This window comes from Accipiter gentilis, chromosome 26 (assembly GCF_929443795.1).
Source record: "Accipiter gentilis chromosome 26, bAccGen1.1, whole genome shotgun sequence".
Lineage (NCBI taxonomy): Eukaryota > Metazoa > Chordata > Aves > Accipitriformes > Accipitridae > Astur > Astur gentilis.
Genome location: NC_064905.1, coordinates 17,193,015 through 17,215,960, shown reverse-complemented (window position 1 = coordinate 17,215,960; position 22,946 = coordinate 17,193,015). Strand labels below are relative to the sequence as shown.

The window sequence follows — 22,946 nt, the reverse complement described above, 5'->3', positions numbered from 1 at the left end:
CACCAAAGCACATAAGCAGGACTTTGAACATCTTAAGAGTCCCACGGTCAGCTTCTTCCTTGGCCCCTTCTTCTTCTTTTCCTTCTCCCGCTTTGGCTTTTCTGAAAGTGGCCTGGATTTTCCTCCTAGAGTTGTTTTATCTCCCGCCATGAGAAAGACCTGTTATGTCTTACTCGAACGGCTAAACCAACCTACATTCCCTGTCCTTCAGTGCCTTCCCACAGCGCAGTTATTGGGGTTGTACTCACAATATTCATCAGGGTCAGCAAGTACTTCTGAACATGTTCTTTCCCATGGAATTGAACAACTGAGTCATCAACCCCCAGAAGGACTTCAATGTTGTAATCATCCTCCGTTGCATGCCTTCGATAGCGCCGCCTCGATCTCTGCACCCGGTCTTCGATAAAGCTCAATGCGCTGTCGAGACTATCCAAATTAGTGAGGTTAGCCGCTGAAATCAAACAGACAAATGAGTTATCAACCAAGAGAAGTTCAGGCTTAGGTCTCAGCTAAGCTGGTATAAATTCAAAGTAGCAGCATTTGTTATGTTCTGTGTGTTACATAACAGCATTAGTTTTACTTAATGTCAATTAAAAATGACCTAAATGAGAGAGAAATCTGACCCAAAAGATTTTTACTTTGCAAAGTAAAAGCAATACTTTCTACAAAGTAATAAAGTGTAATAAATGCAAGGCCAAAAGGAGAGCAAGTCATACCAATGTCTTGATGAGAAGAATGGAGCTGTTTGCAGTAAAATACTTGTTGCCTAAAACTACTTATAATAAAAATACACCGTTCAGGAGTCTTGTGCTACCAAGGATATCCTACATTTCAGAACAATTAAAGATAGACACCATACTTCAAAATCTGACCTTACTGCCCACAGAATCCTATTTCAAGGCAAGTGCAGTTGCCAATATAGCCTTTTCCTATCCAGGCAGGTAGTAACAAACCAATCCCTCCAGCTTCAACACATTAGCTCCTTTCCTAGACACATCCAATTCAACAGTAGCAACATGGATCCTCTTTATTGTTACAACTCAGGAACACATTTTAGATATGAAATTAATTAACTTATAGCTACGTTCACAATTTTTTTAAACAGATTTTCAACCTTCATTCCCAATTTGCCATGTCACTTTGCATTATTGTATGTCAGAGACCAGTCCATCAGGCACAACAGTAGTCAACTTTATAACTAATGATATCTAATAGTCTTTGTGATATGAAAAGCACGTCCTCTGACAGGACGGATACAGTTAATGTGGCACCTACCTACTAAAAATTATCATGAAAATACAGAATCTTGACATTTCACCCTGTAGAATGACAATGATTGGCATTAATATCATTATTATCATTTGCATTACAAGAGCCCTGGAAGCCCCACCGTGAACCTCGATTTCAGAGAATGTCAGGAAAAGACTTGCTCAGAGAGGCAAAGAAAGGCACCGAGAGCGCTATGGATTGATTAAAGGCTCCCAGTGCTTAGTTCACAGAAGCGTAATAGGAAGCAAAGGGAGGAAGCTAAAGCCATCGCCTTCAAAGCAGAAATAAGAAACAACTCTTGGAAGTGTTACAAAAGTGGATTCTCCATCTTCATTTATTGAAGTTTTCACATCAAAACTGGCTGCTTGGGAAGGGAAGAATGAGTCACCAAACCACTGGGCTCATTACAAGAGCATCCGTGCTCTTGCCTTAAGACCGCTGCCTCGGGCTGCCGTTTCAGCGGGTCCCGGGCAATGCGCAGCCTGAGCAGAGCCCCCCGCGGCTCCCGCTGCGCTGACGACAGCGTCCCGACCCGTACGGCCTCTGGCTGCCAGGAGGGACACAGGCCTGGCCTCCCCGGCCCCCAGCGTTCCTCACTGCCCCGTGCTTCAGGCTGTGCCTCGTGTGGTGAGACGTTTGCCTCTGTGCCTCCTAGAAGAGACCTCCAGCCGAGGGACAGTCCCCGAAAGACACATTTGCCTGGGCAGCTCCTTACCGTGTCTCCACCAAGCTTGAAGGACATGTTTGTCATGAGACCCACAGCTCCAGGCCACCGCGCTGCCCAGGCAGAGCTCCCCTCGCTCACCAGGGAGACAGAAGGTCCCACGCGGTGGTCCTACATCCCCACGGAGCCACAACGTCCTTCTCCTGGGAAGGCAGCGCTTAATGCGGCTAATAAGCACAACACCACGTTTCTCATTGCCAGCCTCAAGGCTCCCAGCAGCTTCTGCTCCTGGGGCTGCAAGTTTTTAAAATTAGTCTGGTCAGAATCCATGATTCAGCATGAAAATTCACTCTTCACGCAGAGCCCAGCTGTCACTCCCAGGTTGACCGTGGAGGGGGAAGGGGTCTGGCCTTGCAGCGATGGAGACAGCTCTTTATCAGGGCTCAAAACCTGCCAAGCAGCCAGCTCCAGCCCCACTCATGTTTGCTCCACCGGGAAAACTTCGGTGTTAATCCTTGCTAGCACCCAGAAGTAATTACCTGGCTACCACAGCGGTCTCAGGGGATTTGCTAGGGGATCACGGGGCAATCAAACACTCATGATCTATAAAGCAAATCACAGTTACTGTAAAATTTGACCACATATCTTAAAAGCTCTCCAGAAAAGTAAGACTAGGCTGGCAGGGGCTGCAGGTCGTGTCCTCTCTCTGCTGCTCACAAAAAACCTACAGCAATCAGCAGCAAGGCCAAAGATATCAGACCTGCTACTGCAGAACAGCGGTGCTGGGCAGGCGGGGAGAGCCCGAGCCCTGTGCTGCGGCTGCAGATGGGCAGCTCTGCTGCCCGGGGGGGCTGTTACCCTGGTGGACGGTTGGCTGTCAAGGTATCAGGAGTATTTTGTGCTTTCATTTCTTTCCCTTACGTGTCAAAGTCAAAGTAACTCCTGGTGCGGTATCTTTATTCCTGCTGCGAGTAAATCAGCCAGAGGCAAAATGCGATGCTACCATCCTGCATTTACCATCCTGCAGTGAAAACTGCCTGTCCTCCCTCTTCGCTCCTCACTTCATCACTGTCACACTATAGCCCTTACAGTCCTGCTGACTCCTGAGAAAAGTTATCAGGAGGTTACCTGGGAGTCATCTCGCTGCCAGTGGGTGCCAACCAACTACTTTAAATTGTGCTTGGAGCATAAAAATTCCCCACACCCACATCTACCTTCAGCTCTTGAGCGTTACCTCCTCAAGACAACATGCCCCGTGGGCACTGGTACCTCCGAGGCACCGACCCAATGTGCTTCCCAGCAGAGAGTGTACCGCACCAGCTCCAGCTGGCACTGGAAACATCCCAAGACCAGCAGCACAGCTCAAAACATTTGCAACAGTAGCTGCAAGACCTTTGATTCACATCCCAGCTTCCCACCAAGTGTCCTTTCCCGGGAGGCTCTCGTGGGACGGCCAGGGATGCCTCCACACAGAGCCTGACCACACGGCTCTGCCTCCGAGTCTCTTGGATGATGAATTGTTGGATTTGTTGGCCCATGCTGTGTTATACCCATCTTGTATTTGCTCCTAAATGACAGTTACGTCCACATCAAATTAATACCTGCATCTTTCTGCAGAGGGAGTGAAACAAAGTTGCATCTATAGTAAATGAGAAATCTGTCATGTTTTGGCATCTCAACTTTCCTGAGTTAACATCAGTAACTGTGTTGTATCATTGTACTGCTAACAATATGCTAGAAAAGCTCAAGAGAAAAACTCAAAGAACTAAATAAGACACCAAACTCCTCCTTCACATTTTTTCATGTTACCTTCCTTCTGATCACCCCTGCACTTTGCACAATAACACCCCAAAAGACATCTCAAACTGCACTGTGTTTTACTAAATCAGCCCAAGACCTCTCCATCAGATGTTCATTTTCAGCAACTTTTGCCAAATCAGTGCATCAGCCACTAATTATTGGTGCCAACTTTGTTCTCCATCTCCCAAGAGCAGACACTTGGCATTTGCAGGGGCTAACAATAGCCTGTGTTGAAACCTTCTCCTTGCTCCTGCTAGGAAAAATTCACATTTGTGAAAATTAACCACCGAGAGACAAGGTTGCATTTTTTACTCTCGTGCTGCTCATCCAGAATAAATCAAAAGGATGGCAGCACTGTAACAGTTCACCCCCAAATCCCTCAAAACCCCTCTTTTTTCCAAAGCCAGATAAAAACTCTTTGATATTTCAGTGATTTTCTCCTAACACTGCACACCGTCTTCCAGTGAAGGAATAAAAAGTGTCCAAGTTGTCAATAGAAGGGAAACCTGTGCTTCTGGCTTAAGCAGAAAATCAGGAGCCAGGCAGCCTGGCTTGTGCTCACGCCTCTGACACAGACTTTCCCCGCGGTGCTGGGAGATGCAGAAGGCAGACAAGAGCTGGGCAGCAAAACCGCTGAGGGAAAAGCGTGTGTACAATCCCGCTTGATGCTGCAGCCTGGGGTTTTTTTGGGTCGTCTCCATTTTTGCTTGCAGTTAATGCAGGCAAGTGGTCCTAACTGCTTCTAGGCAGCAAAGCCCTAGTCATTTGCTGACTCAAGAACCAGACAATCTCCCCAGCTGGGACAGCCTCAGTGATGCATTAATGTATGTGGAGCACATTGAAACCTGCAGAGGACAGGTCTTTATACCATGCAGGTGCAAACTGCTTACAGCATTACACATCATACAAGATCCCTCTCCTCTGTTCCCTTCTCCTGAGCAATGTGCAATATCCCAATCTTTTACCTAATCTGTTCCACTTTTCAATCTGGTATTTTACTTTTTGTATCTGGGCTCTACCCGTGCTTCCACGTTCGCTGGGACTAGAGAGAGGTCTGAACACCCAGTACCATGGCAGCATCACGACAGCCTGGCTCCGATCCCCATCTCTAGGACAGGAAAATTCACATTGACACAAACATCAGTTTTGCCTCTGCAGGTCTTCAGAAGAATTCGCCATCTGAGACAGTTTGGGACGTCTGACACCACCTTATTTTCTGGGAATTTTTGCCTTGCTCATTAAACTTTGATATCATGTGCTTTACAGCAACCTAATTACATGACATCTCCTGATTCTGCCTTACCCATCATGGCAGGCAAAGCTCAAACAGATGCTGTGAGTTACTGAAGCATGAATACGCTGCCTGCCACGAAAACCGCCTCTCCCTGTGTTTTCTGTCACTCCCTTTAGGACATCGACCAAAAGCACAGTTGCTAGCTTGTGATCTTCTTTTGTTTTTTCATGATCCCTTTCAAAAAGGCTCAGGGAAATACGGCTGCACCTAACAGAGTCCCCTATGAAGCTAGTGCACTTTAATACTACCAGCTTTAAGGTTCCCCAGTCTCACAGCAGCAATATTGTCCTAATAAAGCAGTTTCTAATTTTCTACCTCCTCTTTCTGGCAGGGGAAAGGGGACTTTCTGGCAAGCCCAGAGCAGTGACCAGGACACGAAGCTGGGAGACCGAACTGCGTGTCACGTTCACAGCCATCATCCGTGGCTTGTCAGCACAGAAGCTCACTGGAATTTCTTTTCAAATATGAGCGTGCAGCATTCAGACTGGCCAGCCACCATTTCAAATGCAGCTTGTTTGCTTTTGTGGACACTTGATCTGTCACGGCAGGAGCAGACAAACACCTGAGCTGACTGCTGAGCACCTTCTCTGCAGCCTCACAAGGATCAGCACTTCTGATGCGCTGTTTTGCCGCTGGTCCCCATTCCTGGGACACGCTCCTGAAGGGACTCCCAGCTTCCCATTCCTTCACGTGGCTTGCTGCAAACTGCCAGCTTTTTGGTTGTTTTGGTTTGTTGTTTTTTTCCTTTTTAACCCCAGTGACTCAGACCGAACACCAGTGAAGCGCAGCTGGAGCCCGTTCTGTTGCGGTGGCAAGCACATCTACGCGTGCAACGCTGCAACGACGCAGAAGCGCGGGGCACCCACCCCTGCTCAGCTGCACTGCAGCTGGTGGCAATGCCGCTTCGAGCCTGGGACTCGCGATCACAGCGTAGGCACGAGGCCATCCATCACTGGGTCCTGCAAATGCAGGAGGAACAGGCTGTGTGGTAGGGAAGCAGAAGGAGGCAGGGTGGACTTGCTTTAGCTCTCAGCTTCCCACTGCTCAAGTACATCTGCACCTCTGGAAAAGTACCAAACGCCCTCGACAGCTTGACAAAGAACTGCTCTTTTGGGAATTGCACTTTAAATCACAAGTCATCTTTCTGTAATGCTCTCTGCCACTCGTATGCTGGAGGCTTCTGTCGTGTCTGTCCTATGCAATCAACTGACTCCCCAATTAGCCCCCAATTAGCCTGTTCTTGTATTCTACCAAAATCCTCATTTGTCTTCCATGGTAAATTGAAGCCCAGCCTGTGGAGGTTGGAGGCAACAATGAACGGTCAACAAATCTTGCTTTTTATCCCCTGGCCATTTTTTCTCCCATTTTTAAGTTCCTCAGTTTGGAGTTCTGTTTTTCATTCCAGTTTCATACAATTCTGATGTGTTTTGTTCATTTGCGAATCCATAGTTTCTCTGATTTTTTACTTTTTAAAAACTTATTTCTGCTGGTTTTACAGCCCTGCTCACCTTCCTTTTTGCTTTCTAGTTTGTTTTCCAAATGTCCTTTATTTGTCTTTCTTCTCCCCCTTAACCATCCTGCTCAGCTACATTGGTCTTTCATAATTTATAAATCCCTTTCCCATACTACAGTCTGCATTTGGACCCTTCTGCTATAGATCATTCATAAGAAAACTGGGTAAATCCAGCAAGGTGAATTAAAATGGAAGAGAGCTCCTGTGAGGTGCAAGCAAATCGAAAATGGTCTGAGCAGGAGAAGCAAATCACACACAGTGCACTGGGCACAGGATACAAAGTTAGCCCTGTCTAAAAAGCAACCCCAGGAGGACACTGCCTCAACATAATTTTAACTTGGAGCTCAATTTTCATAGGATTCTTGTGTTTTCTTGAATCACAGATTATCACAGCGGCTGCTACTTGGTAAATCCTTAACCAAGAGCAATTATTGCAGCAGAACTTTATTTGGGTGTGTGTTCAAATTCCTCCTCTTCCACTTTTTTTATATAAACCAAAAGCAAGACCACACTAGTAGTCTAAAGACCAGGCATGCACCAGGCATCCTCACCGAGGTTACGAATCCTTGTCCTGCCCTTATCTGCAAAGAAGCAGTAATTTAAAAGGAAACATTTGGGCTGCATGCCTTGCTAACCATATGATCTCATTACGAGCTCCCCGCCTCTTAATTTACGGTAATGCCGTTTCTAGTCAAATCACATTTTAATGCAGAGCCTGCTCCACCTTTCATCTGTCCGGGGGAAGTTTGCCACAGGGGTTGGGGTAAGCTGGGCTGGGCTCTCAAAAATAGGTCTCAGAGTCCAGCTGCAAGAAGGACAGCAGATACAGCAGCTGAACTCCTGCTAGAATGATCCGGTCTTGGCATTTGAAACCAGGAGGTGTTCAAAGGACTTAACAGCATTTCAAATACTGTATATTTGGGCCTTTATAGGGCCATTCTTGTGAACTTCTGGGGACAGAACAATTGTCCCATATTTGCAGAATGAATGCACGTTCTTGCAAACACACAGGCACAATCACCGTTCCCTTTCTTCCTTGTCACCTATGCAACAGCACAGTGACTTTAAATCCCAGGACATGCTCAAGTGCCGGCCTGAATCAGAGTAATAGAGAATAACGAAGCTGAAATCTACCAAAGTGGCAAAATAGAGGAGAACTTTCAAGACAGAAAAAAAAAAGTTGTCTTTTCCGAAGGATAAACCAATTAGCGCAGTGACAATGGCCAGGTGGACACTGTGGCAAACGGCCAGGCAAAAGCACTAAGAATAACCACAGCTAGATGTTGCCAAGGAGATATTTTCTGGCATGTCACAACAAAGAGAAAAGGTATTACAATACTAAAAAGAAAAGTTGAAAACTAAATTGATCTCATGAGGGTCACAGTCACACAATGAATAACATAAAGATGAGAGATAATTGCACTGTTAAAAGATTAAGTGAGAGCGAGGTAATAGAATGCCTCGGGCTAAAACTTTTTTTTTTTTTTTTTTGCAAAATGGTGAAACATATTGTGTTACAATTTTAACTTTCATATTACAACATAATAGTCAAAAAGGGGAAATGAAAGGTTGGCAAACCAGCCAGGCAAACCAATCTGGTTGAAACGGAGCTCTTTGAGAACAGAACATAAATTTTTTCCAACAGCAAAACTTATCCTTTGGAAAATTTTCAGCTATCAATGTTACTAATGCAAACACAGGTTTCACAATTTAGCACCAAATACTGAATGAGCAAGATGTTTCTAACTCAGTGCTTAAAAGCAAGCTCAAAAAGGGGCAAAAAAAGCTACTCCGTAGAAAATTAATTTATGGGCCAACTTCTAAGTTTCCCTGACTTAATTGATCGCATCTGGGAAATGCTTATCTTGCAAATATTTTGGCAAGTCATTGTAAACTGGCCTGTATTGCAGAGCCTCTGACTTGCAAAACATGTTGCCTGATTTACCACATCCCACCCATTTCGAGAGCCCACAGCTGCCCCAGGAAAAGGGCTCCGTCCCTCGCTCAACCGCACGTGCGCACCCGAGCAAAGTGGGCTTTGTTTTACATGACTCACGTAGAACTACAAAAGGAGCTCAACAGTCTCAAACTCATTTGCAGCTAATGCACAATTAATTGAACTGCAGAGTTCAGCCACATCTCCACACAGGCGTTTGGAGTAGAGCCACGGCTCCACGAAGCTGTACGAGCCCCAGAGATCCTACCCAAAGTCCCAAACACTAAACCTTCTCGCTTCCCTTTGAGCAAAGGATCAGGATCTGTCCCCAACCTTACTTTCCCCAACCAGGCTTTAAGAAAGTGTTTATGGACTATTTGAGTCCAAGTCTGCCACTGAGATACTCGAACGTCCAATCCATATTCCAAGCATGACTAAATTACAGCAAATTAGCACGTTAAGTAAGATGCCCAGCTGACCCTCTGGCTTTGTAGGTGACACATCTAACAATCCCACTTGCATTTTTAACAGAATGAAATGCCAAACCATGGTACAGAACCTGAATAACAACAGGTTACAGGGAATGACAGTTGTCCTTCCATAAGCCAACTATTCCGCAAGAAGGGGAAATTAAGTTTAACTACAGTTTAACAAACAAACATTAAAAAACACACAGGTTAAAAAAGAGAGAGAGAGAGAGAGAGAGAGTCAAATTCCTAGCCAGGGCAGGTGGGGTGAGAAGAGGGAGTGTCCTGGTTTCAGCTGGCATAGAGTTAATTTTCTTTCTAGTAGCTGGTATAATGTTATGTTTTGGGTTCAGTATGAGAAGAATGTTGATAACACACTGATGTTTTCAGTTGCTGCCAAGTAGTGTTTAGTCTAAAGTCAAGGATTTTTCAGCTTCTCATGCCCAGCCAGCAAGAAGGCTGGAGGGGCACAAGAAGTTGGGAGGGGACACAGCCAGGACATCTGACCCCAACTGGCCAAAGGGGTATTCCGTACCATGGGACATCACGCCCAGCACATAAACTGGGGGGAGTTGGCCGGAGGGGGCAGATCACTGCTCGGGAACTAACTGGGCATCAGTCAGCGAGGGGTGAGCTATTTCATTGTGCATCACTTGTTTTGTATATCCCAATCCTTTTATTATTATTATTGTAATTTTGTTATTGTTATTATTATCATTATTATTTTCTTCCTTTCTATTCTATTAAACTGTTCTTATCTCAACCCACAAGTTTTACTTCTTTTTCCTGCTTCCCTCCTGCATCCCACTGGGTGGGGAGCAAGTGAGCAAGCGGCTGCGTGATGCTTACCTGCTGGCTGGGGTTAAACCATGAGAGGGAGAGAAGACAAAGAAATACAGAAAATAACCATACATCATTGGAAATACTACTGAAAAATAATGGTTGAACATCTTTCCAATGCTTTTTAGCCGTAACTACAGAACAAAAAATCTTGTCTTTTGGTAATGTTTCAAAGCGGAATTATTCCATCCTTTTAAAAAAGGGGAGCTCTTTTGTGAGGTATAAAGTCTCACAAAGTTGTAAATGATACAATTATTCAATGTCAAGTATAACAAACATAGTATAAATCTCATCAGTGTAAATAATATCACACAAATGACAATGCAAACAGCTCCTTTTCTTCTATATAATCATAATGATCTTTTAATTAGACAAAGTAAACGATCTGCTCATTTCACCTTGTAAAGAAAAGCATAGGAAGAAAGTTTTCCAAATTCTAAGGTGAAAAATATGTGCAAATCGAAGTGATTTTGACCTTTAAGTCCAACCAACTTCTTGTACATCTCAGAATATTATGCCAGAAATCAGCAGTCAGTCAGAAAATTAAGGGGAATTCGAGTTTCACAGGAAGAAAACATCACCCGGGCAGCCTGAGCAATGGCAATGCGATGTACGATGCCTTGGCTACTTACACTGGCAGGATTTGAATCAGAGCAAGAAGGAGTTATAATTTCACCTATGTTTTGAATATATTCTTGTTCCTAAATCTGCTTGGACTTTCTGCAATAACAAAACCAGCTGCAATTGATTAGAGACTGTAAGAAAGACAAAGCAAACTTGGAGGATGCAGAAATTTCTTAAACTTCAAAATGACAGTAAAAAACCCTGAAAGAGAAAACCAGTCTGTGCTCCAGTGCAAGCACACGAGGTTTATTCCCGAGGCATTTCAAAATCAAGGGCAAAGGCTTCTTTTGTCATTTGTACGTGAGCTCTGAATCTGTCAGGCCCTACAAAAGGCAAACTGCTAAATGCTGCCCTTCCTATTGTGGTGCGTGGGTGGGAGACAGGGTCGCAACGACGATGACGAAGAGATGCTTCCGAAATGCAGCGCTCTTCACGAACATGAGACGGATGGAGAGGGGGGGGAGGAAGGGAGGGAGGAAAGAAGCTGGATGGATGCATGGATACCAAAACTCTCTGGGGAGAAGGCAGATCAAGAGGCAGAAGTTGGAACAACATCAATGCAAAAGAGGAAAGTGAAAAGAAATCACGACTGGTCTTCCTGCTGCAGTTCCCCACTGCCCCTAGGAAGGCAAAGCCAGGGCTGCTCCCACCTCCCGCTCCCCAGCCCCGAGGGCTGCAGCCCGAGAACAGCCTCCGAGCTTCAGGAGCGCAGGGATGAGAGCCCAGGTTTGCAAGGCAATCCATCTCCCCAGCGCACGCAGGCAGGGCTTTAATGTTTCTTTTTCAAGATAAATTTAGCATTAATATCTGCAGGCTTTAGAGGATTAGAGGCAGGTCAACATGCAGTTGTTTAGTTTTCTGGCAGGTCCAAGATATTTTTAATTCCTTTTGGGTCAAACGGACTTGAATACTGATTTTTTTTCAAATGAAGAAACAGATCATTTCAGTTCAACTGAAATCACATTTTACTCATGTGATATGAAATCAAGCACTTCAAGTCTCAGTTCAGAGAATCATTTAAAAATATAAGATATTTCAAGGGAAAGAAGGGAGATGGTTTGTTTCAAACTCACTGCCATGAAATCCTTCAACATTTTCAGGGTTCTTCTTTCTTTATCTGTATAAAGTTCAGTGAAAATTCAGTAACTTTTGTCACCAATACAAAATTCCACCCAACTCCACTGCAAGTGCCAGGACTAAAAAGAGTTTCCATTTGCTTCTTTCCACCATCCATCTCCCTTCCCCCAAAGGAACGATCATCATTTCAGGACCTTTGTATTTTTGTCGGGTTATTCACGTATTATTGATAAGCAAGCTGTACTCAGTGCTGTCTGACTTGTCCTTCAGATTGGCTTGCAGCCTAATCAAACTGAGGTCGTTTGTCTACTAAATGCGATGTAGCTGGTAGGATGTAATGCTCCTTGGCAGGCGATAGAGAACTCTCTCTTATAGGTACAAATCAGACCCACCGCACCTCAAAATAAAAGCCTTTCAAGAATTATGTAGCAAGGAATTTATCTCCTGAATTAAAGACAGTATCATCTTTGTCTGTGTAAATAAGGCTTAAAGTGGTCAGAAATTGCATTGGTATTCACTTTGCAGAGTGTCATAAAATTGCCTTAGTATTAATGACCACTCTGCTTGTACTACAGAGAATGAAATCAGACGTGGGAAAGTGAACGCACAATGTCCAGTAAGAAGGGCTGGGAAGCCTTTTATATATATATGCACACACATATAAGGTACACGTATATATAGTTACACACACATAATAATTGCTAAAATGAAAGAACTCTGTATTTTAACAAGGTATAATGGTGGTTGGAGGGTTGGCGGACGACCCACTTGTTAGCTAACATTTCTGTTAGAAATGTTTTAAAAAGGAGTCAAACGTATTGGAAAAATATCATCAGAAACAACAGCAAATTGAGACATTCTATTATTTAAAATTCAATCAAATTCTCTTTAATTGGTGGTAACCCAAACTGATGCTAAGAAGGCTAGACAAGTCAATGGCTGCTAGAGAAACAGTAGCAGCTGTTAAGGGTAAAACCAGACAGTTGCTCCAAAGCTTTTAAGTAGTTTCTGCCTCCTGAACTGGAACAGTGTATAAAGACCATTTAGCCTCTAACCTGTTACTTTTGCAGAGTAACTGGGAAATGTTAAAGCCAACACCAAAAAAAACTTTCAAATTGCCTTACAAAGCAGTTGCTAGAGTAATCAAGAAGTTAACTGAGAGCTCTGCTGACATAAGTAGTAACGGCTACCTGTAATTAACACATTCTGTCTAAAACTGGTAAAAATGGAGTCACTCAAGATCCGAGCTTCTGCAATGAGTTATGGGTTTTATTCAAATACTGGAGTTGGATTAGTTGAATTCTATCATCTGTTTTTACCTAGTTAAGAATTGGCAAACCAAGCCACTCCTAGCTTACTTGATGCTAAAAATGCCTGTGATCAGTTAAACAATGACCATAGGAAAAAATGGAACAAATACAAAAACCTTCCACAAATCACAGGCTGTAACACCATAGTTTATGTTTCATTTTAGGAACCAGAAGGTAAAAAGCTGTCCATGAGTATATCCATCTTCTTTATTCTTCCAAAACCCTAAATGTTTAGATAAAAATGCTGATCATACAAACACTGAAAATATTAACACATACTGTGCTAACAGAAGTAGTAACATGGTCCCCTCATCTGAAGTCAGAACAGACTCTATCCTCTTTCAGTTCTTGCTGAGCAAGAGAATATTACTCCTTCGGTTGTTCAACAGAGAAATTCTTTGTATTTTCCCATTACCCCAAAACGAAGAGAATTCTATGAAGCTAAACAGCAAAGCTAAATACTAACTGAATTTACTTCAAAGAAATAAAGTCAGATTTTGTAGCATGGGGGAAGCAAGGCTGGAGGGAAAAGTAATATTTTTTGGTAGCTGAAGAAGGCACACTTTGGGTGTCAGGGTCTCTTCAACAGATTATTGTACCCTAAGAGCATAGCTTCCTACCTGTCTCCTCAGCAACGCGAGTACCAGAAATACTGTCTCCTTCAGTCCACCTATAGTATCTGTTCACGCAGATCTGAGACCATAAATCAGTGCTGAAAAGTAATGGTTTTGAACATCAGACAAAACAGGATTTACTTGTCCGACAACAGTGCTATTCAATTACGCAATATGAAAAAGACGTGGAAGTACCACAGACAGTAACGACTCTGCTTGGCTTTGGTGCCCTGGAAGCCCCCACGAGTCCCCAACAATTATTTTGGACTTGCAGGACTCTGCATGATCTTCTGCAGCGTGGGAGCTGGACACGTATTTGTTGAAGCTGACACTAATCAATGCCCATGACTTTCTCACTGGTTTCAACTTTATTAGAAAAATGATATCAACAGCTGCTACTGTCCCACTGAGCCTCAAAAGAAAGCAGAGGGTTGATGGTATCTAGGTGCTCTCATTGCCTGGTTCTCCAGCTTATCTTCACCTCAGCTCCAGGCTGCCTTCGGTGCAGTTTTCCACTTGACCCTTCCCATACTTCTCTTAGGATCAGAGAATTTTAATTTACTACTTTTTTCACTCTTTCCAATCTATTTCTGGCTAATCTTCTCTAAAATTTCTGAAGCATTCAGAAAGGTTTCTCACATTCTGGTTTTAGTCCAAGGTGCCTTAGTCTGAAATACTGCAGTGCAGCTGGGCAACTCTCACATTTTGCTGAATAACTGGTTCACCAAAACCAAGTTTTGATTGTTTTGAAATGATTTTCAAATTGAACCACAGGCTTTTTGAGGAGTAAGAAAAAAATAAAATAACAGAGCAAGGACTCATGTTTCATTTCAGTGAACATATATTCCACAATATGAAAGTGCCCAGCCAGCTCAGGCTACAGCAGAGGAGGACAGGAGGACATGCAACCCTGCAAGCACCTCGGGGTGTTTATCTTCCAATGACAGAAGCCAGCTCTAGCTTGTGAAGCTGCAAATGTTGCAAATTTAGTCCACGCATTAGTTCTCTGACACATAACGTGCACTAAAGGAGTTAGTTCACAGAAGGAGCCAAAGGGCTGCACCTTGCCAAAGGACTGGAATCTGTGGGAGTTCGACACAACCAGGCAATATGAGGGAGATCCTCAACCCTCCAGCCCGAGAGCTTGTTTTTTGCAGAGACTGTCTAGCTTTAAGCTATTACCTACTTCTTGACCCAAAAGACCATTTGAATGGGAGATTGTTATCCAGGTCTTTAGCAATGTTTCTCAGCCTTGCTAAAGATCAGGAAATACTGATTCTGAGCAGCCAGCTGTGGGGGGAAAAAAACCCACCACACCAAAAAAAACCCACCACAATGAAAAAAAATCACAATATGAAAAGAAGGGAAGCAAAGCAGCTAGCAAAGGGAAAACCTTTTAAAGGTGAAACCACAAAGCAGGAGTGTCAAACTGCGGTATGAAATTAGTGCAGCAACCATTACACATTGCATGAGTTTCAGCTCACTCTTCTGACTGAGCTATAGCTGTGGGCTCCACACTGGGGTTTTTATGTTCGGGGGGCTAAATATTTTCAGACAATTCCACTAAAATTATGTTTAGAAAACTCATCTGGAAAGCCAAGTAACGCTCTGGGAGACAAAAGAGAACATCAGTATTTGGATCACCTAAAGTACCAGGAAAGTCAGCAAAGAACAAAATGTCTGAAGCATTAACTTGCCAGGATTATTTCTTAACATCACAAATTTCAGATCCATTTGAAGTCTCACAACAGAGAAACTAAGGCAAGCGATTGAACTTCCTTGTGAAAAGATTAAAAAAAAATCCTATAGAGTACAGCATGTGGTCTTGCAGCTATGTCCTGAATTCACCCAGGGAGACTGACGCCTGTCGCAGAAACCCTCTGTTGCCATTAGTCGAGGCAAAGAGAGGGTAAAAAAATGTACTTTCTCGTCCAGCTGCAAATGCAGCTCCTCTTGCTTTGTTTCCCAGTCTTCCATGCCTGGATCTAGCTGAATCCAGACATCACCCACAGCTATTGATCTCATCAAGGCCAAAAACATACCCGGTGGCCTGTGAGCAATATCCTGCCCCACTAGTATCGGCGGATTAACTTCAGCAGAGCCGTGTTTCCACCTTTTACTTGCGACTCAGAATAAACTCCAGAAAACCAACACCCTTCCCCAAAGACAAGTCATGGCAAAACCCCAACAGATTCTGCAGATAACCATCTGGGCGAGGAAAGGGTTCACGCCAAAACGCACGTGTGAGGGAGAAGGGTTGTTTAGGTTTGGGGAGAAGAGTTGCTCTTTTTGGCAGATAGATCCACGTAGAGTATGACGATGGAGCCAGAGGGCTTTGGGAAGAGACATCTGATGAGCTTTCAAGTGCTGGACCACTAATGGGAACACCGGTGAAGAACTGCAAGAAAAGAGGCAAAAAAGAGGCGCTGACGGCACAAAAGCGTAGGGGTCTGAAAACACATATTTGGGAGAAACCGGGGACTGAATAGAGAGAAAGAACCAAGTGACAAAGCAGCAGTGCCCAGCTCCAGCCCCCGGAGCGGGGGCTGCTGACCACTGGTGGTTTCACGCTCTCCTCCACAAGCAGCTCATCTGTCGCCGGCTCTGGGTAATGCAGGGTAGAGCCGACTGAACATCTGCTAGGGATGAAAATTTCCTCTAGGAAACCTAAGCAGCTGGTGGATTGGCAGGTAATTGTAAAGCAAGGTGCAGCGTTAAACCTCTGCCCCTGAAGCAGGTGCCCAGGGCTGCAGGCTCCGGCACCGGCTGAAACCTCCCTGCTGCTCCCGACAGGGGCGAGCGCAGCAGGAGCGCCTCTGCAAAGGGGCAGGAGCGCAGGTGGTGACACAAGCGTCTTGGAAGAGTGACAAAAAAAAAACTGCTGAGGAGAGAGGAACGCCGCGACAGACAAACACGGTGGCAAGGATCAGGCTGACGGGGCCAAACGGAGCCATTCCGTGCATGCAGGATTATCGCAGCTCGGCTGGCACCAGCGCAGCCTCCTTCCTACCTCTGCCTTCCTGACACACATTATCTTGGAATAATGTGCACGTAAGAAATACCAACTCTCAGATTATGGAGTTCCCCCAGATCTACTGCTCCCTGGGAAAGCAGGGGGCCAATACAGGAGTACGAGAGCCCAGCTAGCATCCTCCGCTTCCCAGCTCTTCCCCTTGGCACCCTGGGAGGAAAGGAAAAGAGGCCAAGAAGAGCCAGGCAGGGACGGAGCTTGTAGCAGGGCAGCTCACGCAGGGCTGCAGCCAGCCAGCGCCTGCGCCGGGGGCTGCGCTGCTGCTTCGCTGCATCACGACATGGGGCTGCTGCTAAAGCTCATGCCAGATCTGCTTAGACGGTGAATTCTGCAGGGCAGGGAGCGTCCCCCACTCGGTCACGAGGCGTTTCCAGTCCAGGTTGGGCATTAGGTATAACCGCCACGTAAGCAGCTGAGAGCAACAAGCCTTTTCTTCCCTGGAGCCAAATGGTTCCTCAAAGTTCTATAAATCTCTGCCTCCTAACATGAAGTTAGCACAGCTCCATAATTATGGATGTAGCATAAGGAGCAGACAAGCTGAATTAGGCTTCCGATTGCATGTCTAATTTATGTACAACTGCAGCAATTACAGATGCAAATTAAATAACTGTGCAGAAAATGGGTTTTATTAGCCATAACTAAAACCCAATAAAACTCAGTAGCTCATGCACATCTCTGCACTGAATGTGCCTCTTTAGAATGTCAATTAGAAATGTGAGAAACGACCGGGATTTTCTATTTCCTAATGTGAAAAAAAAAAAAAAAAAAAAAGGATAAGCTGTCAAGAGCACATGTCTTTCTTCCACAACAAAATGAACAGGAGCTCTAATTGGCAATTTCAGAGCAACACATTGTTTTACAGACAGCAGTTCCATGCAGCTTTTAAGCACATTATTTATACTCAGTCTTTCAAGCCTGACACGGCTGACAAAAGTCTCATCTAATAAAACCATATGCTAAATGTAATTCAGCTTCAGAAGAGGCCCACTCTGACTGCCTGGCAGGTTGGGATTTAAAAGTTTAAACACAAAGCTGAGGAACACTGTGCTTAACTTCACAGCCCTTCTGAGATTTGGGAAGTTGGGGGCCTCTTAGCATCATGTCAACTGGGTCCAGGGCTGTGAAAAGCCTCTCGGGATGTTTTAATGCTGAAACCACTCAAATCTTCTGTCATTCAGACTTAGCATGAGTGCAGCCATGTCTAAGGAGCCAGCGCTAACCTGTCAATTTGTTTAAAAGCAATAAAAAAAATTGTTCCCATTAAATCAAGGTTAATCCTCCTGCACAGTTCTTATACGATTCCCGGCTATGTGTGATTAAACCTACTCCATATACACATAGCACAAACACCTGGATAAAAAGTTACTATATACCACGGTGCGTCTACGCTGCCTGTTTGCTTCATTCCTTGTTTTGCAAGGGAGAGGGGATTTTCCAGGCTGGCTGCATTACGCACACTTGAGTTAATCGCTCTGGCTCTGACCAGGAGCGACCACTGCCTCTCAGCATGGGAACCCTGGTGCGTTCCTGTACGGCCGCCTATACACAGCGGCTCAGAGCATACCACCGATGCACAGCACAGAGAAGCCAGGATTTCCAGCTACAGTATAGATAATTCCCACTATACAACACCCATCCTTCCTTCCCCGCCCAGCTGCAGGCAGAGGCTTAGGAAGGGCTCTGCTCCTCCCTGGACCCCGCGTACATGCCAGGCAGGGTGGGATTGCCCAGGTCCCTTCCTCAGGGTGTTCTGGCAGCCGCCGAGCAGGGCCAGCCCCCGGACACGAGGATGGGACAGAAACACCCAGTTTCTCGCACGGGGCAGGCAGCAGACACCAGAAGGGGAGCAGGCAGCGTGCCCCACGGTTAGCGGGTCCCCTCGTCTCCAGGCTCCCTCGAACGTGGCTTCCACCGGTGCCCTCTTCTCCCGCTGATGTCCACAGATGCTCTACGCTTCCTCAGCTGTCCCACTTCACGATGCATTACTTCCAATACAGCATCTTCCCCAACACACACAGTAATACAAGTGGGACTTAGTGCCCAAGATTAGCAGGATCAGTCCTATTACTACGCTGCTTCCCAACAGACCCGGTCCTGAACGCGGTGCCCTCCCTGCTGCTGTCCTGAGCTTCTCCCGCCAGGCCACAGCATGGACACTCGTTCTGGATGCAGAAACCTCCTTCGAAATTTAAATATACCACATCCACTGACTTTCCCTCATCTCTTGTGGCAGTTATACCCTCAGACAACTCCAGCAAATTACTTAAGCATGACCTCCCTTGCCTGAATGTCTGCCAGGTAGTCTTAATTAAACTGTGCATTCCCATATACACTCTCCACAACACCCTGAGGAGAGGTTTCCAAGATTTCCTCATTTTGTGTATTCCCTTGAATCATCTATCATTAAACAGCAATAATGATGAGCAAAATGAAAAAGACAAGAATAGTTTTGTATCTGCAGGAAGATAACACATAAAAAATAAATAACCAGAAATCAGTGATTAGACCGGCCACCGTGCCTCTCCCCAGAGGTCCTGAGATGCTGAGGACATGACTATAGCTACTGAGGTAAAAGATTTTCAAACATCGTAGTGACAAACATGGAGTAAAATCCAAAGAAGATGCCTTCAGAACAGGTCTTATCATAAGAAGGATAATCTAAGTTGCTAAAAGAGAAGAAGGACTAGAAATATTGATTCTTCTTATGATTTAAGTAATAGGAGCATTTACATGGAATCATCTCCAGCTTCCATAACTAAGAGACTCAGATCAAAGGCATTATCATTTGACAATTACTTTTTTGTGTTGCAGTTCTAGATACAGATGTTCTCGATTCCATAAGCTTTAAATAAAACAACCCTCAATGAGCCCACTCCCCTTCCTAAACAGGTCCCCTCCTCTTAAATCAATGTTTGTTCTACTGCCAGCCTGAGCAGCAGATCTACAGCCAGGGTGCAGGAGCATCCTGCAGCCACCAACTGCACCCAGCTCTGCAAAAGCAGAGCAACAGGCAGAGCTCAGCACTGCCTCGGCACTTGAAGGAAACACCTTCTCTGAGAGGTGAATTGCTCTGGAAATGGTGATTTTGCAACACCGGGAACAGCCGAAGGACACAGACTGAGCCACAATCTCCAAACTTCCAGCTGCCAGTCACATCGGTGGGGCTGTAACACACCACCAGCAGCATCCGTGGCCCCAGGAGCCTGCTACAGGGCATGTAACATCCAAAGAAGGTGAGCAAGGTAATGTAAGGCACAGATTTATTAATCCTGCCAAAAAACAATTTAAGGAGATTTAGGATTTACACATATCCCATGCCTGATTTAAAAAAGATATTTTAAGTCATGCCTTTGTTCCTAGCTGTGTTTTGTAGCTGACCTATTTCTGTTCATAATTAACACTGGGGTTTTGTTTACTTCAGGATCAAGATACATAGAGAAAAATGATCTGGGTTGTATTTGGACCGATGGAACAAGATTGTTACCTATATTCTGAGTACAAGACTATCGTTGCTGATGAGTGAGCAGGAGAGAAATCCACTTGATTTTGTGATCCAAGCTTGACTTTACATAGCTCAGCACTCAAAGAAATGCTCTAACAGTGCAATGAAATCTGGCAGCATTTCCACAGCAATGCATATGGAAGTCCAGAATGTCCTCTCTGCAAAGTCATTTTTCAGAAGAGAAGTACACTCACAACTGAACCATGCCATCAAAAAATTCCTACACTGCAACCTAGCCCAGGGAATGTCAGGTAAATGAAAACCCAGCTGGTCACACCACAGCTAGCCCATTCATGTAACACTGGAGTAGGTGAAGAGAAAAAAAAAAAAGGTTTTAATTAAAACTAATGTTTTAATAATTCAAGAAACTACCTGCTCTTACGATTGCTGCTGGTGGTTGGTTGGCTGAGGACACCAATGTGGGGCAGAGGATTAGGATGTTGGGAAAGGAGACGAGAAGCATATGATGGAAAAATGGGAGGAGGAGAGTTATACACATGGCCAAACTTTGCCTCCTTAAAATAGATGAAAAAATATGGAGATACTATTTAATGGAGCAATGGATCTAATAAGAGGATAGTTATAGTCATTCACGGTGGTCTAGAGAACAGGACACTCTAGTGAGATAAATGAATTACACCACAGTAAACGCATGGGTACATCCATTTTGGATTTGGACTTTGTACATGCAACTGGTGTGAAACCACAGACAAGACTTGGTATTGACATCCGTGGTTTGTGGGCAGTACTTCCATTACACAGGCAGGATGCAGACTCACTGCAGCCAGAAGACCTATTGAGATAGTCGAGCTAGAAAATACCATTTTCTTACATTGCATACAGTGGATCTGTGTTAAAAATTAATGAAGACTCGGGTACAGCTATCAATAAAGATGGACAAAAGTGAATACTATGTGTAAGGGGTTTCTGTGTACCTGAGGAAAAGAGCCATTTTCAGTCTTCCAAGCAGAATACCACACACAGTTACTTTGCTAGTGCAGCATCCCCAAAAGTCAGCGCATCACCAGATGCAATCGATCCATGCCAGGTTATGCAAGGTCTAGGCACACCTCCTACAGAAACTTGCCAAAACAGAAATCCTTTTAGTACTTAACTTGAGATTTTGTTAAGATTCACTTAATCTGCCTTCTTGAAGTACATTTACAAAAGCAAAAATTATTAATAACTCCACCATTAAATTGCATTACTCTGCATAAGTAATTTGGGACAATACATTAAGTAAGTGAATGAATAATCCTTGAAATCTACATACAGTAGGACAACAGCTTTAATAGCAAATCTCTGCTGGAAGGAAAACCAGCAATTCAGGCAACTCAATCTATGAGGCAACTTACGAAAACCAGAAAACAATCAGTTTCATACTGGAAGCAAGTGGATTAACTTTAAAAGACACCAATGTAGCAATTTATAGCTATTACAATTTTTTTGACAACATAAATTTCCAATTTCAGCAGCCAGAGTAGGTGAAGCTTTAAGCACAAAGAGCTCATTGATTCAGTATGTCTGTACAGTTTAATTCTGAAAAAATCAATCATTGTGCATTTCCTCCAACACTTTTTTTTGTAGCATCCTCCTAAAGAATTTATTATTATTGCTTATTGCTAAAATAGAAACGGTGATTCCACCACTCTCAGCCCTACTAAATCATTATTTAATGCTGCATGGCTGCCTTTCTTATATGAAGGGATAGCTTGGTTTATTATGAAGAACATTATTATTAAACATTTCTCGGTTGTGTTTACAGTTGGTGGCTATTATTTTAAGAATTCTCTGTTTTCTTTGAATAGATTTCCCTTGCCCCACCTATGTCGTGTCAAGCTCTTGGAATCACCTCTAAGGGAAAGGGTCACTTTTGGCTTCTGAAGTATACCCAGGCAAAAGCCAGAAGCTATAAACATGAATTTTTCATTATATTAATTGTCCTAGTTTAACTATGCAACATGACTCTTCAAGATAACCGATACAGAATTTTAATTGCGTGTGAAATATTCAGTTTTTATAAGCCCCCTTCCTAACCTTTTTTATACTGGAGGGAGCTTCCGCCAACAAACACTGCCTCTTAGCTAATGTTCAACTTTCTTTGTAATTCACTTTCCTGACCTTTTATTTTGACATTTTCACCTCATATATTAATTCCTGCCTGCACTGAATACTGCAGCATTATAATTACTTACATATAAACCTTTCATCACATCTTTCTTTGGACTTTGTTAGAAGATGCTGTATATCAAATAACAGTAAATTTCACATTAATCAGCTGGCCTTTCAGAAGAACAGGCTGCCAGCAGCTGGGAGATGATCACACCTCGAGCCTCTGTGCTGCCAAGCATGGGTCAGAGGAGCCTTCTGCTTTGAGGGAGCAACACCGGGCACCCGAAAGGGAGAAACCAGCCTTCTCAGACCTCCCACGGCACCCGTGGATGTGTCTCCAGCCTTGCCCTCGCCCAGCTTTCGGGCAGCCATAAATCAAGTAGGACACCGAGCACCCTCCCTGCACATCCCAGGAGCCCCCCCACCCCAACAAGCCTTCAGACAGGCTTGAGAGTTACCTTTCTCATCCTGCTCTCTGCATTAATGGATATTACGGGTAATTTAAACCACATTTTCCAATGAGTTTATTACCCATATCAAGAAAAACCCCACATAAATCATGCCGGTTTTATTGTCTATTTTTATCTGCAGTACATTTGCACACCATCTATTACAAATGGGTAAGATGCAGTGACACACCGAAGCGGTCACACTCAATAAATGTTTTTCTCACCTGGTTTCCACACTAGAAACAAGAAACAGAAACTGCACAAGGCTTAATTCAGGTGATCAGCTCTAGGAAGGTGGCGTCCATTGGACCTGACACCTCCTAAACCACCTGAGGGTCTGCCGCGGTAAGGTGGCACACAGCGAACGGCGCTTTGTGGTCCCCGTAGGCACCAAAGCGCCACGCCAGGGTCTGACCTGCCTCACCGCACGGGAGGAGACCTGTC

At 44.4% G+C, this 22,946-nt stretch overlaps 1 protein-coding gene across 1 annotated transcript in view; it reads right to left on the bottom strand.

Moving 5' to 3' along the window:
• ADAMTS2 (ADAM metallopeptidase with thrombospondin type 1 motif 2) overlaps positions 1-22,946 on the bottom strand; it is a 189,676-nt gene that overhangs the window by 60,400 nt on the left and 106,330 nt on the right. Inside the window, exon 4 of the mRNA XM_049829624.1 lies at positions 249-451. Within this exon, the coding sequence (XP_049685581.1) occupies positions 249-451 (203 nt within the window). The remainder of the gene's footprint in view (positions 1-248; positions 452-22,946) is intronic.